The sequence below is a fragment of the Mytilus californianus genome, unplaced genomic scaffold (assembly GCF_021869535.1).
Source record: "Mytilus californianus isolate M0D057914Y unplaced genomic scaffold, xbMytCali1.0.p SCAF_4, whole genome shotgun sequence".
NCBI lineage: Eukaryota > Metazoa > Mollusca > Bivalvia > Mytilida > Mytilidae > Mytilus > Mytilus californianus.
In genome coordinates this window covers 7,670,875-7,693,894 of record NW_026262690.1, presented here as the reverse complement: position 1 = coordinate 7,693,894, position 23,020 = coordinate 7,670,875, and the positions used below count along the sequence as shown (strand labels likewise).

At 36.4% G+C, this 23,020-nt stretch overlaps 1 protein-coding gene across 1 annotated transcript in view; it reads left to right on the top strand.

The window, feature by feature from the left end:
• LOC127699088 (elongation factor 1-alpha 2-like) overlaps nucleotides 1-23,020 on the top strand; it is a 110,684-nt gene that overhangs the window by 24,147 nt on the left and 63,517 nt on the right. The window contains exons 7-8 of the mRNA XM_052202825.1: nucleotides 14,782-14,873; nucleotides 22,717-22,881. Coding sequence (XP_052058785.1) covers nucleotides 14,782-14,873; nucleotides 22,717-22,881 — 257 coding nt within the window. The remainder of the gene's footprint in view (nucleotides 1-14,781; nucleotides 14,874-22,716; nucleotides 22,882-23,020) is intronic.

The following is a 23,020-nucleotide window of genomic DNA, read 5'->3' as shown; positions in this document are numbered from 1 at the left end:
AAGATAAGTTTATCTTGCCCTTCACTACGTTGTACCCATGATATCCTTAGAAGATAAGTTTAACATGCCCTTCACTACGTTGTACCCGTGGTATCCTTACAAGATAAGTTTAACTTGCTCTTTACTACGTTGTGCCCATGGTATCCTTACAAGATAAGTTTATCTTGCTCTTTACTACGTTGTATCCATGGTATCCTTACAAGATAAGTGTAACTTGCCCTTTTCTACGTTGTACCCGTGGTATCACTACAAGATAAGTTTAACTTGCCCTTTACTACGTTGTACCCATGATATCCTTACAAGATAAGTTTAACTTGCCCTTTACTACGTTGTATCCATGATATCCTTACAAGATAAGTTCAACTTGCCCTTTACTACGTTGTACCCATGATATCCTTACAAGATAAGTGTAACTTGCCCTTTACTACGTTGTACCCATGATATCCTTACAAGATAAGTTTAACTTGCCCTTTACTACGTTGTACCCATGATATCCTTACAAGATAAGTTTAACTTGCCCTTTACTACGTTGTATCCATGATATCCTTACAAGATAAGTTCAACTTGCCCTTTACTACGTTGTACCCATTATATCCTTACAAGGCAAGTGTAACTTGCCCTTTCTACGTTGTACCCGTGGTATCCTTACAAGATAAGTGTAACTTGCCCTTTTCTACGTTGTACCCGTGGTATCCTTACAAGATAAGTTTAACTTGCTCTTTACTACGTTGTACCCATGGTATCCTTACAAGATAAGTTTAACTTGCCTTTTACTACGTTGTACCCATGATATCCTTACAAGATAAGTTTAACTTGCCCTTCACTACGTTGTACCCATGGTATCCTTACAAGATAAGTTTAACTTGCCCTTCACTACGTTGTACCCATGGTATCCTTACAAGATAAGTTTAACTTGCCCTTCACTACGTTGTACCCATGGTATCCTTACAAGATAAGTGTAACTTGCCCTTCACTACGTTGTACCCGTGGTATCCTTACAAGATAAGTGTTACTTGCCCTTCACTACGTTGTACCCATGGTATCCTTACAAGATAAGTGTAACTTGCCCTTCACTACGTTGTACCCATGGTATCCTTACAAGATAAGTTTAACTTGCCCTTCACTACGTTGTACCCATGGTATCCTTACAAGATAAGTTTAACTTGCCCTTCACTACGTTGTACCCATGGTATCCTTACAAGATAAGTGTAACTTGCCCTTCACTACGTTGTACCCGTGGTATCCTTACAAGATAAGTGTTACTTGCCGTTTACTACGTTGTGCCCATGATATCCTTACAAGATAAGTTTAACTTGCCCTTCACTACGTTGTACCCATGGTATCACTACAAGATAAGTTTATCTTGCCCTTCACTACGTTGTACCCATGGTATCACTACAAGATAAGTTTAACTTGCCCTTCACTACGTTGTACCCATGGTATCCTTACAAGATAAGTTTAACTTGCCCTTTACTACGTTGTACCCATGGTATCCTTACAAGATAAGTTTAACATGCCCTTCACTACGTTGTACCCATGGTATCACTACAAGATAAGTTTAACTTGCCCTTCACTACGTTGTACCCATGGTATCACTACAAGATAAGTGTAACTTGCCCTTCACTACGTTGTACCCATGGTATCCTTACAAGATAAGTTTATCTTGCCCTTCACTACGTTGTACCCATGGTATCACTACAAGATAAGTTTAACTTGCCCTTCACTACGTTGTGCCCATGGTATCCTTACAAGATAAGTTTATCTTGCCCTTCACTACGTTGTACCCATGGTATCACTACAAGATAAGTTTAACATGCCCTTCACTACGTTGTACCCATGATATCATTACAAGATAAGTTTAACTTGCCATTTACTACGTTGTACCCATGGTATCCTTACAAGATAAGTTTAACTTGCCCTTCACTACGTTGTACCCATGATATCATTACAAGATAAGTTTAACTTGCCCTTTACTACGTTGTACCCGTGGTATCCTTACAAGATAAGTTTAACTTGCCCTTCACTACGTTGTACCCATGATATCATTACAAGATAAGTTTAACTTGCCCTTCACTACGTTGTGCCCATGGTATCCTTACAAGATAAGTTTATCTTGCCCTTCACTACGTTGTGCCCATGGTATCCTTACAAGATAAGTTTATCTTGCCCTTCACTACGTTGTACCCATGGTATCACTACAAGATAAGTTTAACTTGCCCTTCACTACGTTGTACCCATGGTATCCTTACAAGATAAGTTTAACTTGCCCTTTACTACGTTGTACCCATGGTATCCTTACAAGATAAATTTAACATGCCCTTCACTACGTTGTACCCATGGTATCCTTACAAGATAAGTTTAACTTGCCCTTCACTACGTTGTGCCCATGGTATCCTTACAAGATAAGTTTATCTTGCCCTTGACTACGTTGTACCCATGGTATCACTACAAGATAAGTTTAACATGCCCTTCACTACGTTGTACCCATGGTATCCTTACAAGATAAGTTTAACTTGCCCTTTACTACGTTGTATCCATGGTATCCTTACAAGATAAGTGTAACTTGCCCTTTTCTACGTTGTACCCGTGGTATCCTTTCAAGATAAGTTTAACTTGCTCTTTACTACGTTGTACCCATGGTATCCTTACAAGATAAGTTTATCTTGCCCTTCACTACGTTGTACCCATGGTATCACTACAAGATAAGTTTAACATGCCCTTCACTACGTTGTACCCATGGTATCCTTACAAGATAAGTTTATCTTGCCCTTTACTACGTTGTACCCATGATATCCTTAGAAGATAAGTTTAACATGCCCTTCACTACGTTGTACCCGTGGTATCCTTACAAGATAAGTTTAACTTGCTCTTTACTACGTTGTGCCCATGGTATCCTTACAAGATAAGTTTATCTTGCTCTTTACTACGTTGTATCCATGGTATCCTTACAAGATAAGTGTAACTTGCCCTTTTCTACGTTGTACCCGTGGTATCACTACAAGATAAGTTTAACTTGCCCTTTACTACGTTGTACCCATGATATCCTTACAAGATAAGTTTAACTTGCCCTTTACTACGTTGTATCCATGATATCCTTACAAGATAAGTTCAACTTGCCCTTTACTACGTTGTACCCATGATATCCTTACAAGATAAGTGTAACTTGCCCTTTACTACGTTGTACCCATGATATCCTTACAAGATAAGTTTAACTTGCTCTTTACTACGTTGTACCCATGGTATCCTTACAAGATAAGTTTAACTTGCCCTTTACTACGTTGTACCCATGATATCCTTACAAGATAAGTTTAACTTGCCCTTTACTACGTTGTACCCATGATATCCTTACAAGATAAGTTTAACTTGCCCTTTACTACGTTGTATCCATGATATCCTTACAAGATAAGTTCAACTTGCCCTTTACTACGTTGTACCCATGATATCCTTACAAGATAAGTGTAACTTGCCCTTTACTACGTTGTACCCATGATATCCTTACAAGATAAGTGTAACTTGCCCTTTTCTACGTTGTACCCGTGGTATCCTTACAAGATAAGTGTAACTTGCCCTTTTCTACGTTGTACCCGTGGTATCCTTACAAGATAAGTTTAACTTGCTCTTTACTACGTTGTACCCATGGTATCCTTACAAGATAAGTTTAACTTGCCCTTTACTACGTTGTACCCATGATATCCTTACAAGATAAGTTTAACTTGCCCTTTACTACGTTGTACCCATGATATCCTTACAAGATAAGTTTAACTTGCCCTTTACTACGTTGTATCCATGATATCCTTACAAGATAAGTTCAACTTGCCCTTTACTACGTTGTACCCATTATATCCTTACAAGGCAAGTGTAACTTGCCCTTTCTACGTTGTACCCGTGGTATCCTTACAAGATAAGTGTAACTTGCACTTTTCTACGTTGTACCCGTGGTATCCTTACAAGATAAGTTTAACTTGCTCTTTACTACGTTGTACCCATGGTATCCTTACAAGATAAGTTTAACTTGCCTTTTACTACGTTGTACCCATGATATCCTTACAAGATAAGTTTAACTTGCCCTTCACTACGTTGTACCCATGGTATCCTTACAAGATAAGTTTAACTTGCCCTTCACTACGTTGTACCCATGGTATCCTTACAAGACAAGTTTAACTTGCTCTTCACTACGTTGTACCCATGGTATCCTTACAAGATAAGTGTAACTTGCCCTTCACTACGTTGTACCCGTGGTATCCTTACAAGATAAGTGTTACTTGCCCTTCACTACGTTGTACCCATGGTATCCTTACAAGATAAGTGTAACTTGCCCTTCACTACGTTGTACCCATGGTATCCTTACAAGATAAGTTTAACTTGCCCTTCACTACGTTGTACCCATGGTATCCTTACAAGATAAGTTTAACTTGCCCTTCACTACGTTGTACCCATGGTATCCTTACAAGATAAGTGTAACTTGCCCTTCACTACGTTGTACCCGTGGTATCCTTACAAGATAAGTGTTACTTGCCGTTTACTACGTTGTGCCCATGATATCCTTACAAGATAAGTTTAACTTGCCCTTCACTACGTTGTACCCATGATATCCTTACAAGATAAGTTCAACTTGCCCTTCACTACGTTGTACCCATGGTATCATTACAAGATAAGTTTAACTTGCCCTTCACTACGTTGTGCCCATGGTATCCTTACAAGATAAGTTTAACTTGCCCTTTACTACGTTGTACCCATGGTATCCTTACAAGATAAGTGGAACTTGCCCTTCACTTCGTTGTACCCATGGTATCCTTACAAGATAAGTTTAACTTGCCCTTTACTACGTTGTACCCATGGTATCCTTACAAGATAAGTTTAACATGCCCTTCACTACGTTGTACCCATGGTATCCTTACAAGATAAGTTTAACTTGCCCTTCACTACGTTGTACCCATGGTATCACTACAAGATAAGTTTATCTTGCCCTTCACTACGTTGTACCCATGGTATCACTACAAGATAAGTTTAACTTGCCCTTTACTACGTTGTACCCATGGTATCCTTACAAGATAAGTTTAACATGCCCTTCACTACGTTGTACCCATGGTATCCTTACAAGATAAGTTTAACTTGCCCTTCACTACGTTGTACCCATGGTATCACTACAAGATAAGTTTATCTTGCCCTTCACTACGTTGTACCCATGGTATCACTACAAGATAAGTTTAACTTGCCCTTTACTACGTTGTACCCATGGTATCCTTACAAGATAAGTTTAACATGCCCTTCACTACGTTGTACCCATGGTATCCTTACAAGATAAGTTTAACATGCCCTTCACTACGTTGTACCCATGGTATCCTTACAAGATAAGTTTAACTTACCCTTCACTACGTTGTACCCATGGTATCACTACAAGATAAGTGTAACTTGCCCTTCACTACGTTGTACCCATGGTATCCTTACAAGATAAGTTTATCTTGCCCTTCACTACGTTGTACCCATGGTATCACTACAAGATAAGTTTAACTTGCCCTTCACTACGTTGTACCCATGGTATCCTTACAAGATAAGTTTATCTTGCCCTTCACTACGTTGTACCCATGGTATCACTACAAGATAAGTTTAACATGCCCTTCACTACGTTGTACCCATGATATCATTACAAGATAAGTTTAACTTGCCCTTCACTACGTTGTGCCCATGGTATCCTTACAAGATAAGTTTATCTTGCCCTTCACTACGTTGTACCCATGGTATCACTACAAGATAAGTTTAACTTGCCCTTCACTACGTTGTATCCATGGTATCATTACAAGATAAGTTTAACTTGCCCTTCACTACGTTGTATCCATGATATCCTTACAAGATAAGTTTAACTTGCTCTTTACTACGTTGTACCCATGGTATCCTTACAAGATAAGTTTAACTTGCTCTTTACTACGTTGTACCCATGGTATCCTTACAAGATAAGTTTAACATGCCCTTCACTACGTTGTACCCGTGGTATCCTTACAAGATAAGTTTAACTTGCTCTTTACTACGTTGTACCATGGTATCCTTACAAGATAAGTTTAACTTGCCCTTTACTACGTTGTACCCATGGTATCCTTACAAGATAAGTTTATCTTGCCGTTTACTACGTTGTACCCATGATATCCTTACAAGATAAGTGTAACTTGCCCTTTTCTACGTTGTACCCGTGGTATCCTTACAAGATAAGTTTAACTTGCTCTTTACTACGTTGTACCCATGGTATCCTTACAAGATAAGTTTAACTTGCCCTTTACTACGTTGTACCCATGGTATCCTTACAAGATAAGTTTATCTTGCCGTTTACTACGTTGTATCCATGGTATCCTTACAAGATAAGTGTAACTTGCCCTTTTCTACGTTGTACCCGTGGTATCCTTACAAGATAAGTTTAACATGCCCTTCACTACGTTGTACCCATGATATCATTACAAGATAAGTTTAACTTGCCCTTTACTACGTTGTACCCATGGTATCATTACAAGATAAGTTTAACTTGCTCTTTACTACGTTGTACCCGTGGTATCCTTACAAGATAAGTTTAACTTGCCCTTCACTACGTTGTACCCATGGTATCCTTACAAGATAAGTTCAACTTGCCCTTTACTACGTTGTACCCATGATATCCTTACAAGATAAGTTTAACATGCCCTTCACTACGTTTTACCCATGATATCATTACAAGATAAGTTCAACTTGTCCTTTACTACGTTGTACCCATGATATCCTTACAAGATAAGTTTAACTTGCCCTTTACTACGTTGTACCCATGGTATCCTTACAAGATACGTTTAACTTGCCCTTTACTACGTTGTACCCATGGTATCCTTACAAGATACGTTTAACATGCCCTTCACTACGTTGTACCCATGGTATCCTTACAAGATAAGTTTAACTTGCCCTTCACTACGTTGTACCCATGGTATCCTTACAAGATAAGTGTAACTTGCCCTTCACTTCGTTGTACCCATGGTATCCTTACAAGATAAGTTTAACTTGCCCTTTACTACGTTGTACCCATGGTATCCTTACAAGATAAGTTTAACTTGCCCTTTACTACGTTGTACCCATGGTATCCTTACAAGATAAGTGGAACTTGCCCTTCACTTCGTTGTACCCATGGTATCCTTACAAGATAAGTTTAACTTGCCCTTTACTACGTTGTACCCATGGTTTCCTTACAAGATAAGTTTAACATGCCCTTCACTACGTTGTACCCATGGTATCCTTACAAGATAAGTTTAACTTGCCCTTCACTACGTTGTACCCATGGTATCACTACAAGATAAGTTTATCTTGCCCTTCACTACGTTGTACCCATGGTATCACTACAAGATAAGTTTAACTTGCCCTTCACTACGTTGTACCCATGGTATCCTTACAAGATAAGTTTAACTTGCCCTTTACTACGTTGTACCCATGGTATTCTTACAAGATAAGTTTAACATGCCCTTCACTACGTTGTACCCATGGTATCACTACAAGATAAGTTTAACTTGCCCTTCACTACGTTGTACCCATGGTATCACTACAAGATAAGTGTAACTTGCCCTTCACTACGTTGTACCCATGGTATCCTTACAAGATAAGTTTATCTTGCCCTTCACTACGTTGTACCCATGGTATCACTACAAGATAAGTTTAACTTGCCCTTCACTACGTTGTGCCCATGGTATCCTTACAAGATAAGTTTATCTTGCCCTTCACTACGTTGTACCCATGGTATCACTACAAGATAAGTTTAACATGCCCTTCACTACGTTGTACCCATGATATCATTACAAGATAAGTTTAACTTGCCCTTTACTACGTTGTACCCATGGTATCCTTACAAGATAAGTTTAACTTGCCCTTCACTACGTTGTACCCATGATATCATTACAAGATAAGTTTAACTTGCCCTTTACTACGTTGTACCCGTGGTATCCTTACAAGATAAGTTTAACTTGCCCTTCACTACGTTGTACCCATGATATCATTACAAGATAAGTTTAACTTGCCCTTCACTACGTTGTGCCCATGGTATCCTTACAAGATAAGTTTATCTTGCCCTTCACTACGTTGTGCCCATGGTATCCTTACAAGATAAGTTTATCTTGCCCTTCACTACGTTGTACCCATGGTATCACTACAAGATAAGTTTAACTTGCCCTTCACTACGTTGTACCCATGGTATCCTTACAAGATAAGTTTAACTTGCCCTTTACTACGTTGTACCCATGGTATCCTTACAAGATAAGTTTAACATGCCCTTCACTACGTTGTACCCATGGTATCACTACAAGATAAGTTTAACTTGCCCTTCACTACGTTGTGCCCATGGTATCCTTACAAGATAAGTTTATCTTGCCCTTCACTACGTTGTACCCATGGTATCACTACAAGATAAGTTTAACATGCCCTTCACTACGTTGTACCCATGGTATCCTTACAAGATAAGTTTAACTTGCCCTTTACTACGTTGTATCCATGGTATCCTTACAAGATAAGTGTAACTTGCCCTTTTCTACGTTGTACCCGTGGTATCCTTTCAAGATAAGTTTAACTTGCTCTTTACTACGTTGTACCCATGGTATCCTTACAAGATAAGTTTATCTTGCCCTTCACTACGTTGTACCCATGGTATCACTACAAGATAAGTTTAACATGCCCTTCACTACGTTGTACCCATGGTATCCTTACAAGATAAGTTTATCTTGCCCTTCACTACGTTGTACCCATGATATCCTTACAAGATAAGTTTAACTTGCCCTTTACTACGTTGTATCCATGATATCCTTACAAGATCAGTTCAACTTGCCCTTTACTACGTTGTACCCATGATATCCTTACAAGATAAGTGTAACTTGCCCTTTACTACGTTGTACCCATGATATCCTTACAAGATAAGTTTAATTTGCTCTTTACTACGTTGTACCCATGGTATCCTTACAAGATAAGTTTAACTTGCCCTTTACTACGTTGTACCCATGATATCCTTACAAGATAAGTTTAACTTGCCCTTTACTACGTTGTACCCATGATATCCTTACAAGATAAGTTTAACTTGCCCTTTACTACGTTGTATCCATGATATCCTTACAAGATAAGTTCAACTTGCCCTTTACTACGTTGTACCCATGATATCCTTACAAGATAAGTGTAACTTGCCCTTTACTACGTTGTACCCATGATATCCTTACAAGATAAGTGTAACTTGCCCTTTTCTACGTTGTACCCGTGGTATCCTTACAAGATAAGTGTAACTTGCCCTTTTCTACGTTGTACCCGTGGTATCCTTACAAGATAAGTTTAACTTGCTCTTTACTACGTTGTACCCATGGTATCCTTACAAGATAAGTTTAACTTGCCCTTTACTACGTTGTACCCATGATATCCTTACAAGATAAGTTTAACTTGCCCTTTACTACGTTGTACCCATGATATCCTTACAAGATAAGTTTAACTTGCCCTTTACTACGTTGTATCCATGATATCCTTACAAGATAAGTTCAACTTGCCCTTTACTACGTTGTACCCATTATATCCTTACAAGGCAAGTGTAACTTGCCCTTTCTACGTTGTACCCGTGGTATCCTTACAAGATAAGTGTAACTTGCCCTTTTCTACGTTGTACCCGTGGTATCCTTACAAGATAAGTTTAACTTGCTCTTTACTACGTTGTACCCATGGTATCCTTACAAGATAAGTTTAACTTGCCTTTTACTACGTTGTACCCATGATATCCTTACAAGATAAGTTTAACTTGCCCTTCACTACGTTGTACCCATGGTATCCTTACAAGATAAGTTTAACTTGCCCTTCACTACGTTGTACCCATGGTATCCTTACAAGATAAGTTTAACTTGCCCTTCACTACGTTGTACCCATGGTATCCTTACAAGATAAGTGTAACTTGCCCTTCACTACGTTGTACCCGTGGTATCCTTACAAGATAAGTGTTACTTGCCCTTCACTACGTTGTACCCATGGTATCCTTACAAGATAAGTTTAACTTGCCCTTCACTACGTTGTACCAATGGTATCCTTACAAGATAAGTTTAACTTGCCCTTCACTACGTTGTACCCATGGTATCCTTACAAGATAAGTGTAACTTGCCCTTCACTACGTTGTACCCGTGGTATCCTTACAAGATAAGTGTTACTTGCCGTTTACTACGTTGTGCCCATGATATCCTTACAAGATAAGTTTAACTTGCCCTTCACTACGTTGTACCCATGATATCCTTACAAGATAAGTTCAACTTGCCCTTCACTACGTTGTACCCATGGTATCATTACAAGATAAGTTTAACTTGCCCTTCACTACGTTGTGCCCATGGTATCCTTACAAGATAAGTTTAACTTGCCCTTTACTACGTTGTACCCATGGTATCCTTACAAGATAAGTGGAACTTGCCCTTCACTTCGTTGTACCCATGGTATCCTTACAAGATAAGTTTAACTTGCCCTTTACTACGTTGTACCCATGGTATCCTTACAAGATAAGTTTAACATGCCCTTCACTACGTTGTACCCATGGTATCCTTACAAGATAAGTTTAACTTGCCCTTCACTACGTTGTACCCATGGTATCACTACAAGATAAGTTTATCTTGCCCTTCACTACGTTGTACCCATGGTATCACTACAAGATAAGTTTAACTTGCCCTTTACTACGTTGTACCCATGGTATCCTTACAAGATAAGTTTAACATGCCCTTCACTACGTTGTACCCATGGTATCCTTACAAGATAAGTTTAACTTGCCCTTCACTACGTTGTACCCATGGTATCACTACAAGATAAGTTTATCTTGCCCTTCACTACGTTGTACCCATGGTATCACTACAAGATAAGTTTAACTTGCCCTTTACTACGTTGTACCCATGGTATCCTTACAAGATAAGTTTAACATGCCCTTCACTACGTTGTACCCATGGTATCCTTACAAGATAAGTTTAACATGCCCTTCACTACGTTGTACCCATGGTATCCTTACAAGATAAGTTTAACTTACCCTTCACTACGTTGTACCCATGGTATCACTACAAGATAAGTGTAACTTGCCCTTCACTACATTGTACCCATGGTATCCTTACAAGATAAGTTTATCTTGCCCTTCACTACGTTGTACCCATGGTATCACTACAAGATAAGTTTAACTTGCCCTTCACTACGTTGTACCCATGGTATCCTTACAAGATAAGTTTATCTTGCCCTTCACTACGTTGTACCCATGGTATCACTACAAGATAAGTTTAACATGCCCTTCACTACGTTGTACCCATGATATCATTACAAGATAAGTTTAACTTGCCCTTCACTACGTTGTGCCCATGGTATCCTTACAAGATAAGTTTATCTTGCCCTTCACTACGTTGTACCCATGGTATCACTACAAGATAAGTTTAACTTGCCCTTCACTACGTTGTATCCATGGTATCATTACAAGATAAGTTTAACTTGCCCTTCACTACGTTGTATCCATGATATCCTTACAAGATAAGTTTAACTTGCTCTTTACTACGTTGTACCCATGGTATCCTTACAAGATAAGTTTAACTTGCTCTTTACTACGTTGTACCCATGGTATCCTTACAAGATAAGTTTAACATGCCCTTCACTACGTTGTACCCGTGGTATCCTTACAAGATAAGTTTAACTTGCTCTTTACTACGTTGTACCCATGGTATCCTTACAAGATAAGTTTAACTTGCCCTTTACTACGTTGTACCCATGGTATCCTTACAAGATAAGTTTATCTTGCCGTTTACTACGTTGTACCCATGATATCCTTACAAGATAAGTGTAACTTGCCCTTTTCTACGTTGTACCCGTGGTATCCTTACAAGATAAGTTTAACTTGCTCTTTACTACGTTGTACCCATGGTATCCTTACAAGATAAGTTTAACTTGCCCTTTACTACGTTGTACCCATGGTATCCTTACAAGATAAGTTTATCTTGCCGTTTACTACGTTGTATCCATGGTATCCTTACAAGATAAGTGTAACTTGCCCTTTTCTACGTTGTACCCGTGGTATCCTTACAAGATAAGTTTAACATGCCCTTCACTACGTTGTACCCATGATATCATTACAAGATAAGTTTAACTTGCCCTTTACTACGTTGTACCCATGGTATCATTACAAGATAAGTTTAACTTGCCCTTCACTACGTTGTACCCATGGTATCCTTACAAGATAAGTTTAACTTGCCCTTCACTACGTTGTACCCATGATATCCTTACAAGATAAGTGTAACTTGCCCTTTACTACGTTGTACCCATGGTATCCTTACAAGATAAGTTTAACTTGCTCTTTACTACGTTGTACCCATGGTATCCTTACAAGATAAGTTTATCTTGCCCTTCACTACGTTGTATCCATGATATCCTTACAAGATAAGTTCAACTTGCCCTTTACTACGTTGTACCCATGATATCCTTACAAGATAAGTGTAACTTGCCCTTTTCTACGTTGTACCCGTGGTATCCTTACAAGATAAGTGTAACTTGCCCTTTTCTACGTTGTACCCGTGGTATCCTTACAAGATAAGTTTAACTTGCTCTTGACTACGTTGTACCCATGGTATCCTTACAAGATAAGTTTAACTTGCCTTTTACTACGTTGTACCCATGATATCCTTACAAGATAAGTTTAACTTGCCCTTCACTACGTTGTACCCATGGTATCCTTATAAGATAAGTTTAACTTGCCCTTCACTACGTTGTACCCATGGTATCCTTACAAGATAAGTTTAACTTGCCCTTCACTACGTTGTACCCATGGTATCCTTACAAGATAAGTGTAACTTGCCCTTCACTACGTTGTACCCGTGGTATCCTTACAAGATAAGTGTTACTTGCCCTTCACTACGTTGTACCCATGGTATCCTTACAAGATAAGTGTAACTTGCCCTTCACTACGTTGTACCCATGATATCCTTACAAGATAAGTGTAACTTGCCCTTTACTACGTTGTACCCATGGTATCCTTACAAGATAAGTTTAACTTGCTCTTTACTACGTTGTACCCATGGTATCCTTACAAGATAAGTTTATCTTGCCCTTCACTACGTTGTATCCATGATATCCTTACAAGATAAGTTCAACTTGCCCTTTACTACGTTGTACCCATGATATCCTTACAAGATAAGTGTAACTTGCCCTTTTCTACGTTGTACCCGTGGTATCCTTACAAGATAAGTGTAACTTGCCCTTTTCTACGTTGTACCCGTGGTATCCTTACAAGATAAGTTTAACTTGCTCTTGACTACGTTGTACCCATGGTATCCTTACAAGATAAGTTTAACTTGCCTTTTACTACGTTGTACCCATGATATCCTTACAAGATAAGTTTAACTTGCCCTTCACTACGTTGTACCCATGGTATCCTTATAAGATAAGTTTAACTTGCCCTTCACTACGTTGTACCCATGGTATCCTTACAAGATAAGTTTAACTTGCCCTTCACTACGTTGTACCCATGGTATCCTTACAAGATAAGTGTAACTTGCCCTTCACTACGTTGTACCCGTGGTATCCTTACAAGATAAGTGTTACTTGCCCTTCACTACGTTGTACCCATGGTATCCTTACAAGATAAGTGTAACTTGCCCTTCACTACGTTGTACCCATGGTATCCTTACAAGATAAGTTTAACTTGCCCTTCACTACGTTGTACCCATGGTATCCTTACAAGATAAGTGTAACTTGCCCTTCACTACGTTGTACCCGTGGTATCCTTACAAGATAAGTGTAACTTGCCCTTCACTACGTTGTACCCATGGTATCCTTACAAGATAAGTTTAACTTGCCCTTCACTACGTTGTACCCATGATATCCTTACAAGATAAGTGTAACTTGCCCTTCACTACGTTGTACCCGTGGTATCCTTACAAGATAAGTGTTACTTGCCGTTTACTACGTTGTGCCCATGGTATCCTTACAAGATAAGTTTATCTTGCCCTTTACTACGTTTTACCCATGGTATCCTTACATCTTCTCCCGTTTTTTTAATTCCGTCACAATTTCGTGTTCGTCCCTCCCCCACCAAAAAGGGGAATGGGAGTGATTCCTTTTGTTGTTTATTAAAGAATTGAGTCAAACACAACAAACATTTTGTTTAAACAACAGACTCATATTTTGTAGCCAGTGATAGAGAGTAAATAATAGAATGATCTAACCAAAATTACAAAAAACATTCACATAAAAACTTACTAAAAGTACCCACTCGCAATTTTTTTTGGAAGCACCTTGTCTACACGCATCCACTAACAATTGTTTTCATGTTAATATCTCCTTTTGTCTGACATGCGCAGTTTCAGTTACCAAATTGAAGAATGCTAACTGATCATATTTTTCTAAGAACTTTTGGTTCCATCAAATATTTACTTCCTATAGAACTACAACTCCAATGTTCATAGACAAATTTTGTAGATGAATTATTTCTCGGAAATTAGATACCAAAGGCGCGACAGGACCGATATTTTTATTACTTTACTAAAATATTCCTTCTTGAAATATTGTTACTCGTGTCAGTGATTTTGGTCCTAACTTATAAACAAACAAACAAACGAAATGATTTACAACCTTTTTACATCTTCTGTACTTTTCTATTACTATTTCGTATTATAGTTATTCATTGTAACGCTGTTCTTTAATCTGTCCACTGTTTCTGACAATAAACAAATTTAACGCTTAATATAAAGCTGTATTGTGATATCTTAATTTGTTTTAGAGATAGATATTACGCTATTATATATCGATGTTATACTATTTCAGAAATAGGTATTGTGACAGCTGGAAGGATACACTGTGGTTATATACGACCAGACATGGGTGTCAGTTATGCACCAAACAATATACATCCTAAGGTAATATAATAGGAAGAAATATAATAATATTGTTCCCTGTGTATCTATGTTACTCACATGATTCAGGTTATATACGACCAGAAATGGGTGTGAGTTATGCACCAAACAATATTCACCCTATGGTAATATAGTAGAGGAAATATAATAACTGGTTCCCTGTGTATTTATGTTATTCACAAGGTTCAGTTTTGGAAAGTTGATCGAAATCGATGGGATTCTGAATGATATGGTATTGTGAAGATTTAAAACTTTTTACTTACCGGTATACTTATTTTTTTTAATTTTCATATCAAGAAATCCTTACTTAGAATATTTTGAAAAATTGTAAACTTTACTAATTGGTCAAGATTTGATTGACAAGACAACTGAAAACCTAGCTTAATTCAGTTGACTATATAAATATTCAAATTTGCCCATACCTAATAATATTTCAGTCTTGATCTATATTTTGGCATTTATACAGACAGATAGACATAATATTTTGTTATAGTGCCACATACCAATATAAAACAATATTACACATCATGATATAAGTATAAAAATACAAAAACGATTTTAAATCTAAGATAAAATATCGGTATCCAGCCCCAACTGACTTATGAGACACTTTCAATTAAAGACTTATTCTAACATTCATTAATATAAAAATGAATAAATAAAGCTTTTACAATAAAAGAACATACTATACTATACTGATTGATATTTCAGTCTTAGATGCATGTTTTTTTTTATTAGTTGTTATTGGCTTTGAACTAGCTGTCAGTAACTTCGAGTACTCTCAGATCTGTACTAAGTCTCTTTTTGCTGTGGGGATAAAATTGAGAATGGAAATGGGGAATGTGTCAAAGAGACAACAACCCGACCATAGAACAGACAACATCAGAAGGTCACCAACAGGTCTTCAATGCAGCGAGAAATTCCCGCACCCGGAGGCGTCCTTCAGCTAGCCCCTAAACAAATATATATACTAGTTCAGTGATAATGAACGCCATACTAAACTCCAAATTGTACACAAGAAACTAAAATTTAAAATAATACAAGACTGACAAAGGCTAGAGGCTCCTGACTTGGGACAGGCGCAAAAATGCGGCGGGGTTAAACATGTTTATGAGATCTCAACCCTCCCCCTATACCTCTAGCCAATGTAGAAAAGTAAACGCATAACAATACGCACATTAAAATTCAGTTCAAGAGAAGTCCGAGTCTGATGTCAGAAGATGTAACCAAAGAAAATAAACAAAATGACAATAATACATAAATAACAACAGACTACTAGCAGTTAACTGACATGCCAGCTCCAGACTTCAATTAAACTGATTGAAAGATTATGTCTTCATCATATGAATATCAGGCACAATCCTTCCCGTTAGGGGTTTAGTATCATACCATCATAACATATATGAGAAGAACATAACCCGTGTCATGCCAACAACTAGTTTTTAAATAAATGTGTTTAGTGCCGATGCAAAGACCCTATAAGTGAATCAATATTAACGTCAAAATATGCAATCTTTAATGACTTGACAACAGTATCGCAACTATATCCCTTCTTAATAAGTCTATTTAAAGGTTTTGTTAGCTTCAGAGGTGAATACTGACATTTTTGTGCTTTATAAAGAATATTTCCATAAAAAATTGGATGTGAAATACCTGAACGTATAAGAAGTCTGCATGTTGAGCTATATTTACGAATGATGTCCTTATACCGATGATAAAATTTAGTAAATGTTTTGACTAGTTTGTGATATCGAAAACCCTGGTGTAATAATTTTTCAGTAATACATAAATTTCTCTCGTTAAAATCTAAAACATTGTTACATACACGAGCGAACCGTACAAGTTGAGATATATAAACACCGTAAGATGGTGACAAGGGAACGTCACCATCTAAAAATGGATAATTAACGATAGGAAATGAAAAATCATCTCTTTTATCATATATTTTAGTATTAAGCTTTCCGTTAATGATATAGATATCAAGATCAAGGAAAGGGCAGTGGTCATTGTTAGTATTAGCTTTATTTAAAGTAAGTTCAACAGGATAAATTTCTTTAGTATACATACTGAAGTCGTCATTATTGAGAGCCAAAATATCATCCAAATATCTTAAAGTATTATTAAATTTGTGTATCAGATGTTTTTTTCGATGGGATGTATAAGTACCCGTCCACGTCCACTCTGTTTTTTGTTAGATGTATTTCTATTTGTATCCATCTGAAGAGTTAAGCCTTTTTCAACTGATCTTTATTAGTTTGTTCTTATTGTGTACTGTTACACCACTGCCCCAGGTTAGGGGGAGGGTTGAGCGCTCACAAACATGTTTAACCCCGCCACATTCTTTATGTGCCTGTCCCAAGACAGGAGCCTGTAGTTCAGTGGTTGTCGTTGGTTCATGTCTGTCATATATGTTTTTTTTAATTGTTTTGTTATAAATAGGGCCTTAAGTTTTCTTAATTGAATTGTTTCATATTTTTCATGTCGGGGCCTTTTATAGCCGACCATACGGTATGGGTTTTTCTCATTGTTGAAGGTCGTACGGTTGCCTATAATTGCTAACATCCACTTCATTTGAACTTTGGTGGATAGTTGTCTCATTGGCAATCATACCACATCTCCTTATTTTTGCCATTAAACATAAAATATAAAGATTTTGCTAAAAAGGGTATATATTATATGTTATATAGATATAAGGAGATGTGGTATGAGTGCCAATGAGACAACTCTCCATCCAAGTCAAAATTTATAAAAGTAAACCATTATGGTCAAAGTACGGTCTTCAACACGGAGCCTTGGCTCACACCGAACAGCAAGCTATAAAGGGCCCCAAAAATTACTAGTGTAAAACCATTCAAACGGGAAAACCAAAGGTCTAATCTACATAAAAAACGAGAAACGAGAAACACTTATGAACCACATCAACAAACGACAACTACTGAACATCAGATTCCTGACTTAGGACAGGTGCAAACAATTGCAGCGGGTTTAAACGTTTTAATGGTACCAAACCTTCACCCTTATCTGAAACAATAGTGTAACATCACAACATAGAAAGACACACTATAAAATATCAAATGAAATGGCTTAACTCAATAAAAAGACATATTAACACCAGTGAACATACACTGAACAAATAAATTTGATCTATGATACAATGTAAATACAAAATAAATAAATTAAGGGAAGAATGATTAAAGTAACATGTTATACCGCTGTGAAATATTAAACAATTTAAAAAAAACAATATGCTTGAACAAAGATATCAGCCATTTGCAATTACTTCAAACACAGGTAAAAGAAAATAATTTTGTTGTTAGGTATACGTGTACAGTTCAAATGGAGAAAGGAAATGTTTTTACAAAATAAATAATTTTGATGTTCATAGTACGAAGAAGTGAAAATTTATAGTAACACCAAACACTTATACTGATTAAATGTTCAGAACTATGACATTACGTTGCCAGCAACTGAACGTACAAAAACGAGTCGGTGATGTTTTGAAAATGAAAATAACACATATAAGAAGGGTGTGTTCGAACCGCTTTCCCGGATTTCCCTTCAACTAGGAACGCTCAAATCCAAAAAATTTAAAGCCAAATTTTGAAACCTTTATGAGAACTTGAATACGTCAGGAGCTATATGCCCAAACGGGATTTCCAAAGAATAGGCAAATTCATGAAAGGTCAACTTTGCCTTCGTGATAATGATGTGATAATTAAAGTGCACCGATGTTGGCAAAATAAGTGCAGCCTTCTCGACCATCAAAAATATGTAACTTCATTTCTATATTTATCGAGGCAATATGCTTATTATTTAAAACAAACTGATAAACAAATAAGAAATACAACAAAAGGCAAAACCTTTCAATTGAAGAATCACACCAAAACCAGACAAAATTTCAAATGTACACAAATAAATATTCTCTTGAACAAAAAATATAATTTCTACCTATGAAAGAACCGCCTTTTGAATGTTGATTACAGTAAAAGTAAAATCAACCTCTTTAGCAAAAATCATGCTCTAAAAACATCGTTCACATATAGAATTGATAGTGTATTTGTATTTAATTCCATGTTTTCATCGTTTAAAAAATGAATTGATAGTGTATTTGTATTGAAATCCATGTCATCAATGTTCACATAAAGAATTAATACTGTATTTGTATTGAAATCCATGTCTTCAATGTGCAGGATAATTTGTATGGATTGACTTGTTAACTAAATTTACAATCTCGTTGCAACAGATGTGGAAAACCAAATTACAGGCATAATAATTGTGTTTCTTGTTACACTACAAAATTCTTCCCCATCGATTTTTACACAGTTTCCTGTAATTTTCATCTAAATTCTGTGTATTTGTACCATGATGAAAGACTCTGTCACCATCGTTAATTATGATAGGAATTTACAAAACAGTAGCGTTCTCAATTTGGATCAAAATAAATGACCACGACAAAGTAATGTATTCTAGCAAATTAATTTTCTGTTTGCTATTGAGGAGGTTATGCAATCAATATGTTTGGTAATATCGTGCTAATGTTTATTTTGGAACACAGAAGACGATACGTTGAGTGCAAATTGGTTTTTTAATGTGGTGTAATTTAGTTTTATTGAAATTTCTTTCGTAAATGTCACTACAACAAAAGAAAAAAGAAAAAAAATGATCTACTCATTATTCATATTATAGTTAAAACTACAGTGTCTGTTTCAAAGAGGAAGAAGTTCGAATGACATTCAATAAATAACTAATAATGTGCAGATTGACAAAGAAATGGACATAAGATGTGTTTAAATTTGACTTCAATTATAACCTGTTAGCTATGTAAAACGTCTTTAGTCCGATCATATAAAAGAGTTATCATATATGCGGTCATTTATTGATTATACCTTTTGAAGTTTGAAAAGATCCAAGACATTTTGTTTTCAGAAAAGATTCATGGTAAACAACGTTTAATAATTCTACAAGGGCGATATTTGTCTTCAGATTTGAACAAAATTTCATATGTTGGACCTTGCATGTATTTAATACTCCTTCCAATTGTTGTTTAGGTTTATCTACAAACTTTAGTAATAACAGATCCTATGTATTTGACACTGAGAAAAGACACATGTATTATCATGTGACTCAAATCAACACAGACACATGTATTATCATGTATGTCTTTCGCTACGTATAAACACAAAAGCCTTTGGTGACGACCTCTGATTTTGACATTTTACAAATAATTTTTTTTTATGAAAGGTTTTCATTTCCATCATAAAAACATATATATACTTGCTTGTCATTGCAAGGCATTTTCTGTGCACCCCGTTTGATTTCGGGGGTCATGCATCGCCCTCTCATATAATGAATAGTTTGATATTTAAAATGGTTCTGTTCCCATTACTAGTCCATATATATACCTAATTTCCATAATAAGACCTTTAAAGTGCACTTAGGGTTTTAATCAGCGGCTTCATGACCCTCCCCTTATATCGTTAATCGTTTAATATATATCAAAACTGTTCAGATCCCCCACTATAACCCATAACTTTTATATGCTATGATTTTTCCGATGTACCAAATGTTTTGTTCCCTGGGGAATGTCTCGCCCCTCATATAATACATTGTGAACAGGACATTAGCTGCTAAATTCATTACCACCGAATTCTTTGATTTGATTTGTAATACACTTAAATATTTACATGGATTACAAATGTTCAACAGGAAACAATAAGCAATGGGCGTGCAATTGTATTAAAGGTCAGTATTTCGTTCGTATTTTAGGACTAGACGTGATCTGATTAACAATCGAAGACTGCAAATGCATGGTCATGGGACCCGATATGAACATGTATACTAATATAAATAGACAGACAAGCACGTACAATAGTATAATGACGATTAACTATGTGTGTTTGATTGCATGTCATCGATCAAAACTATATGTGAATCATTGTGTTACCTGTATAAGAAGGATTTTTTATGGGCCGAATCAGTCAACGAAATGTTTTTTTTTTTTTGTCTGTTAACTCCCTTTTTTCGCTTTTCAGTGTTGATATCCTTCCTTTCATAACTGAACATGCTTGGCACATCTCCAACCCATCTCCTACTAAGGGTTGCATGCATACTGACACAAATGAGGCCGAATATTTGTTTTTCGAGACACTTATATATCTGCGATGTTTTTTATCTTATTATTACGAAATCGAACCTAACTGGTTGCTAGAAGCGAGAAATTATTTCGATCCGCTTTTATTAATGTTTAAAACATCTTACTTCAATTTTTTTGTCAAAATCGTTGCTAATGCCACTATATAGCGACACAAAGTGAAGATACCCACCCATTAACCGTATTTTATATTCTTATTTTATTTATAATACCTTTCCAGTATGTGTATGTTATGCCTTACCTTTACTGGAGGAGTTATTTTCTACATATTTAGAAGGGTTAACACATGTTGTAAAACTTACCTTTACTGGAGGAGTTATTTTCTACATATTAAGAAGGGTTTACACATCTTGTAAAACTTACCTCTACTGGAGGAGTTATTTTCTACATATTTAGAAGGGTTTACACATGTTGTAAAACTTACCTTTACTGGAGGAGTTATTTTCTACATATTTAGAAGGGTTAACACATCTTGTAAAACTTACCTCTACTGGAGGAGTTATTTTCTACATATTTAGAAGGGTTTACACATGTTGTAAAACTTACCTCTACTGGAGGAGTTATTTTCTACATATTTAGAAGGGTTAACACATGTTGTAAAACTTACCTTTACTGGAGGAGTTATTTTCTACATATTTAGAAGGGTTAACACATCTTGTAAAACTTACCTCTACTGGGGGAGTTATTTTCTACATATTTAGAAGGGTTTACACATGTTGTAAAACTTACCTCTACTGGAGGAGTTATTTCTACATATTTAGAAGGGTTAACACATGTTGTAAAACTTACCTTTACTGGAGGAGTTATTTTCTACATATTTAGAAAGGTTTACACATCTTGTAAAACTTACCTCTACTGGAGGAGTTATTTTCTACATATTTAGAAGGGTTTACACATCTTGTTAAACTTACCTTTACTGGAGGAGTTATTTTCTACATATTTAGAAGGGTTTACACATCTTGTTAAACTTACCTTTACTGGAGGAGTTATTTTCTACATATTTAGAAGGGTTTACACATGTTGTAAAACTTACCTTTACTGGAGGAGTTATTTTCTATATATTTAGAAGGGTTTACACATGTTGTAAAACTTACCTCTACTGGAGGAGTTATTTTCTACATATTTAGAAGGGTTTACACATCTTGTTAAACTTACCTTTACTGGAGGAGTTATTTTCTACATATTTAGAAGGGTTTACACATGTTGTAAAACTTACCTTTACTGGAGGAGTTATTTTCTACATATTTAGAAGGGTTTACACATGTTGTTAAACTTACCTTTACTGGAGGAGTTATTTTCTACATATTTAGAAGGGTTTACACATGTTGTAAAATAGCTCCACCTAATTTTACAGTTTAATAAAGACTAAGAGCTCAGTGTCTTAGTTTTATGTATAGATATTTCAAAGTTTAAATTGTATTTTTTAAGGAATATGATTTGAACTTTAATCTGCGACTCTGATATTTTCGGTCTAAGCCTAACAGCAGTAATTATGTAGGTCAAATATTCGTTCTGTCAGATTTTGTATTGCATTCACACATTATAATCAAATGAAAGAAACCTTCATTTTCAATTGGGAGTACATTGAGGCCTATCATTATTGTTAGTTATTGATGTTTAAAAAGTAAAAGTTGACATACCTTTAGACGTAGTATGTAAACCTTTTTAAATAATCACCAGTTTTCGTTTATATAGGTACGGGCAGTGCAAGTATTTAGAGAAGTTATGGATGAAGCAAGGCCAGGTGACAATGTTGGGATACAGATAGAGAATTATACACTTAAAGATATCAGGAAAGGTGATGTATGTGGGGATACCTGTGACGATCCTCCACAGTCTGTCACACAGTTTACTGCTCAGGTACATTCCCTTAATTTATCGGTTATGTTGGAACTTCCTCACGCCGGCATACTTGACAAGTCTTAAAAACCCTTTAACACCCTTTATAAAGTTATGTGTGAGAATCATAAACAGTCCAAGTATCAGCTAACTGTACATG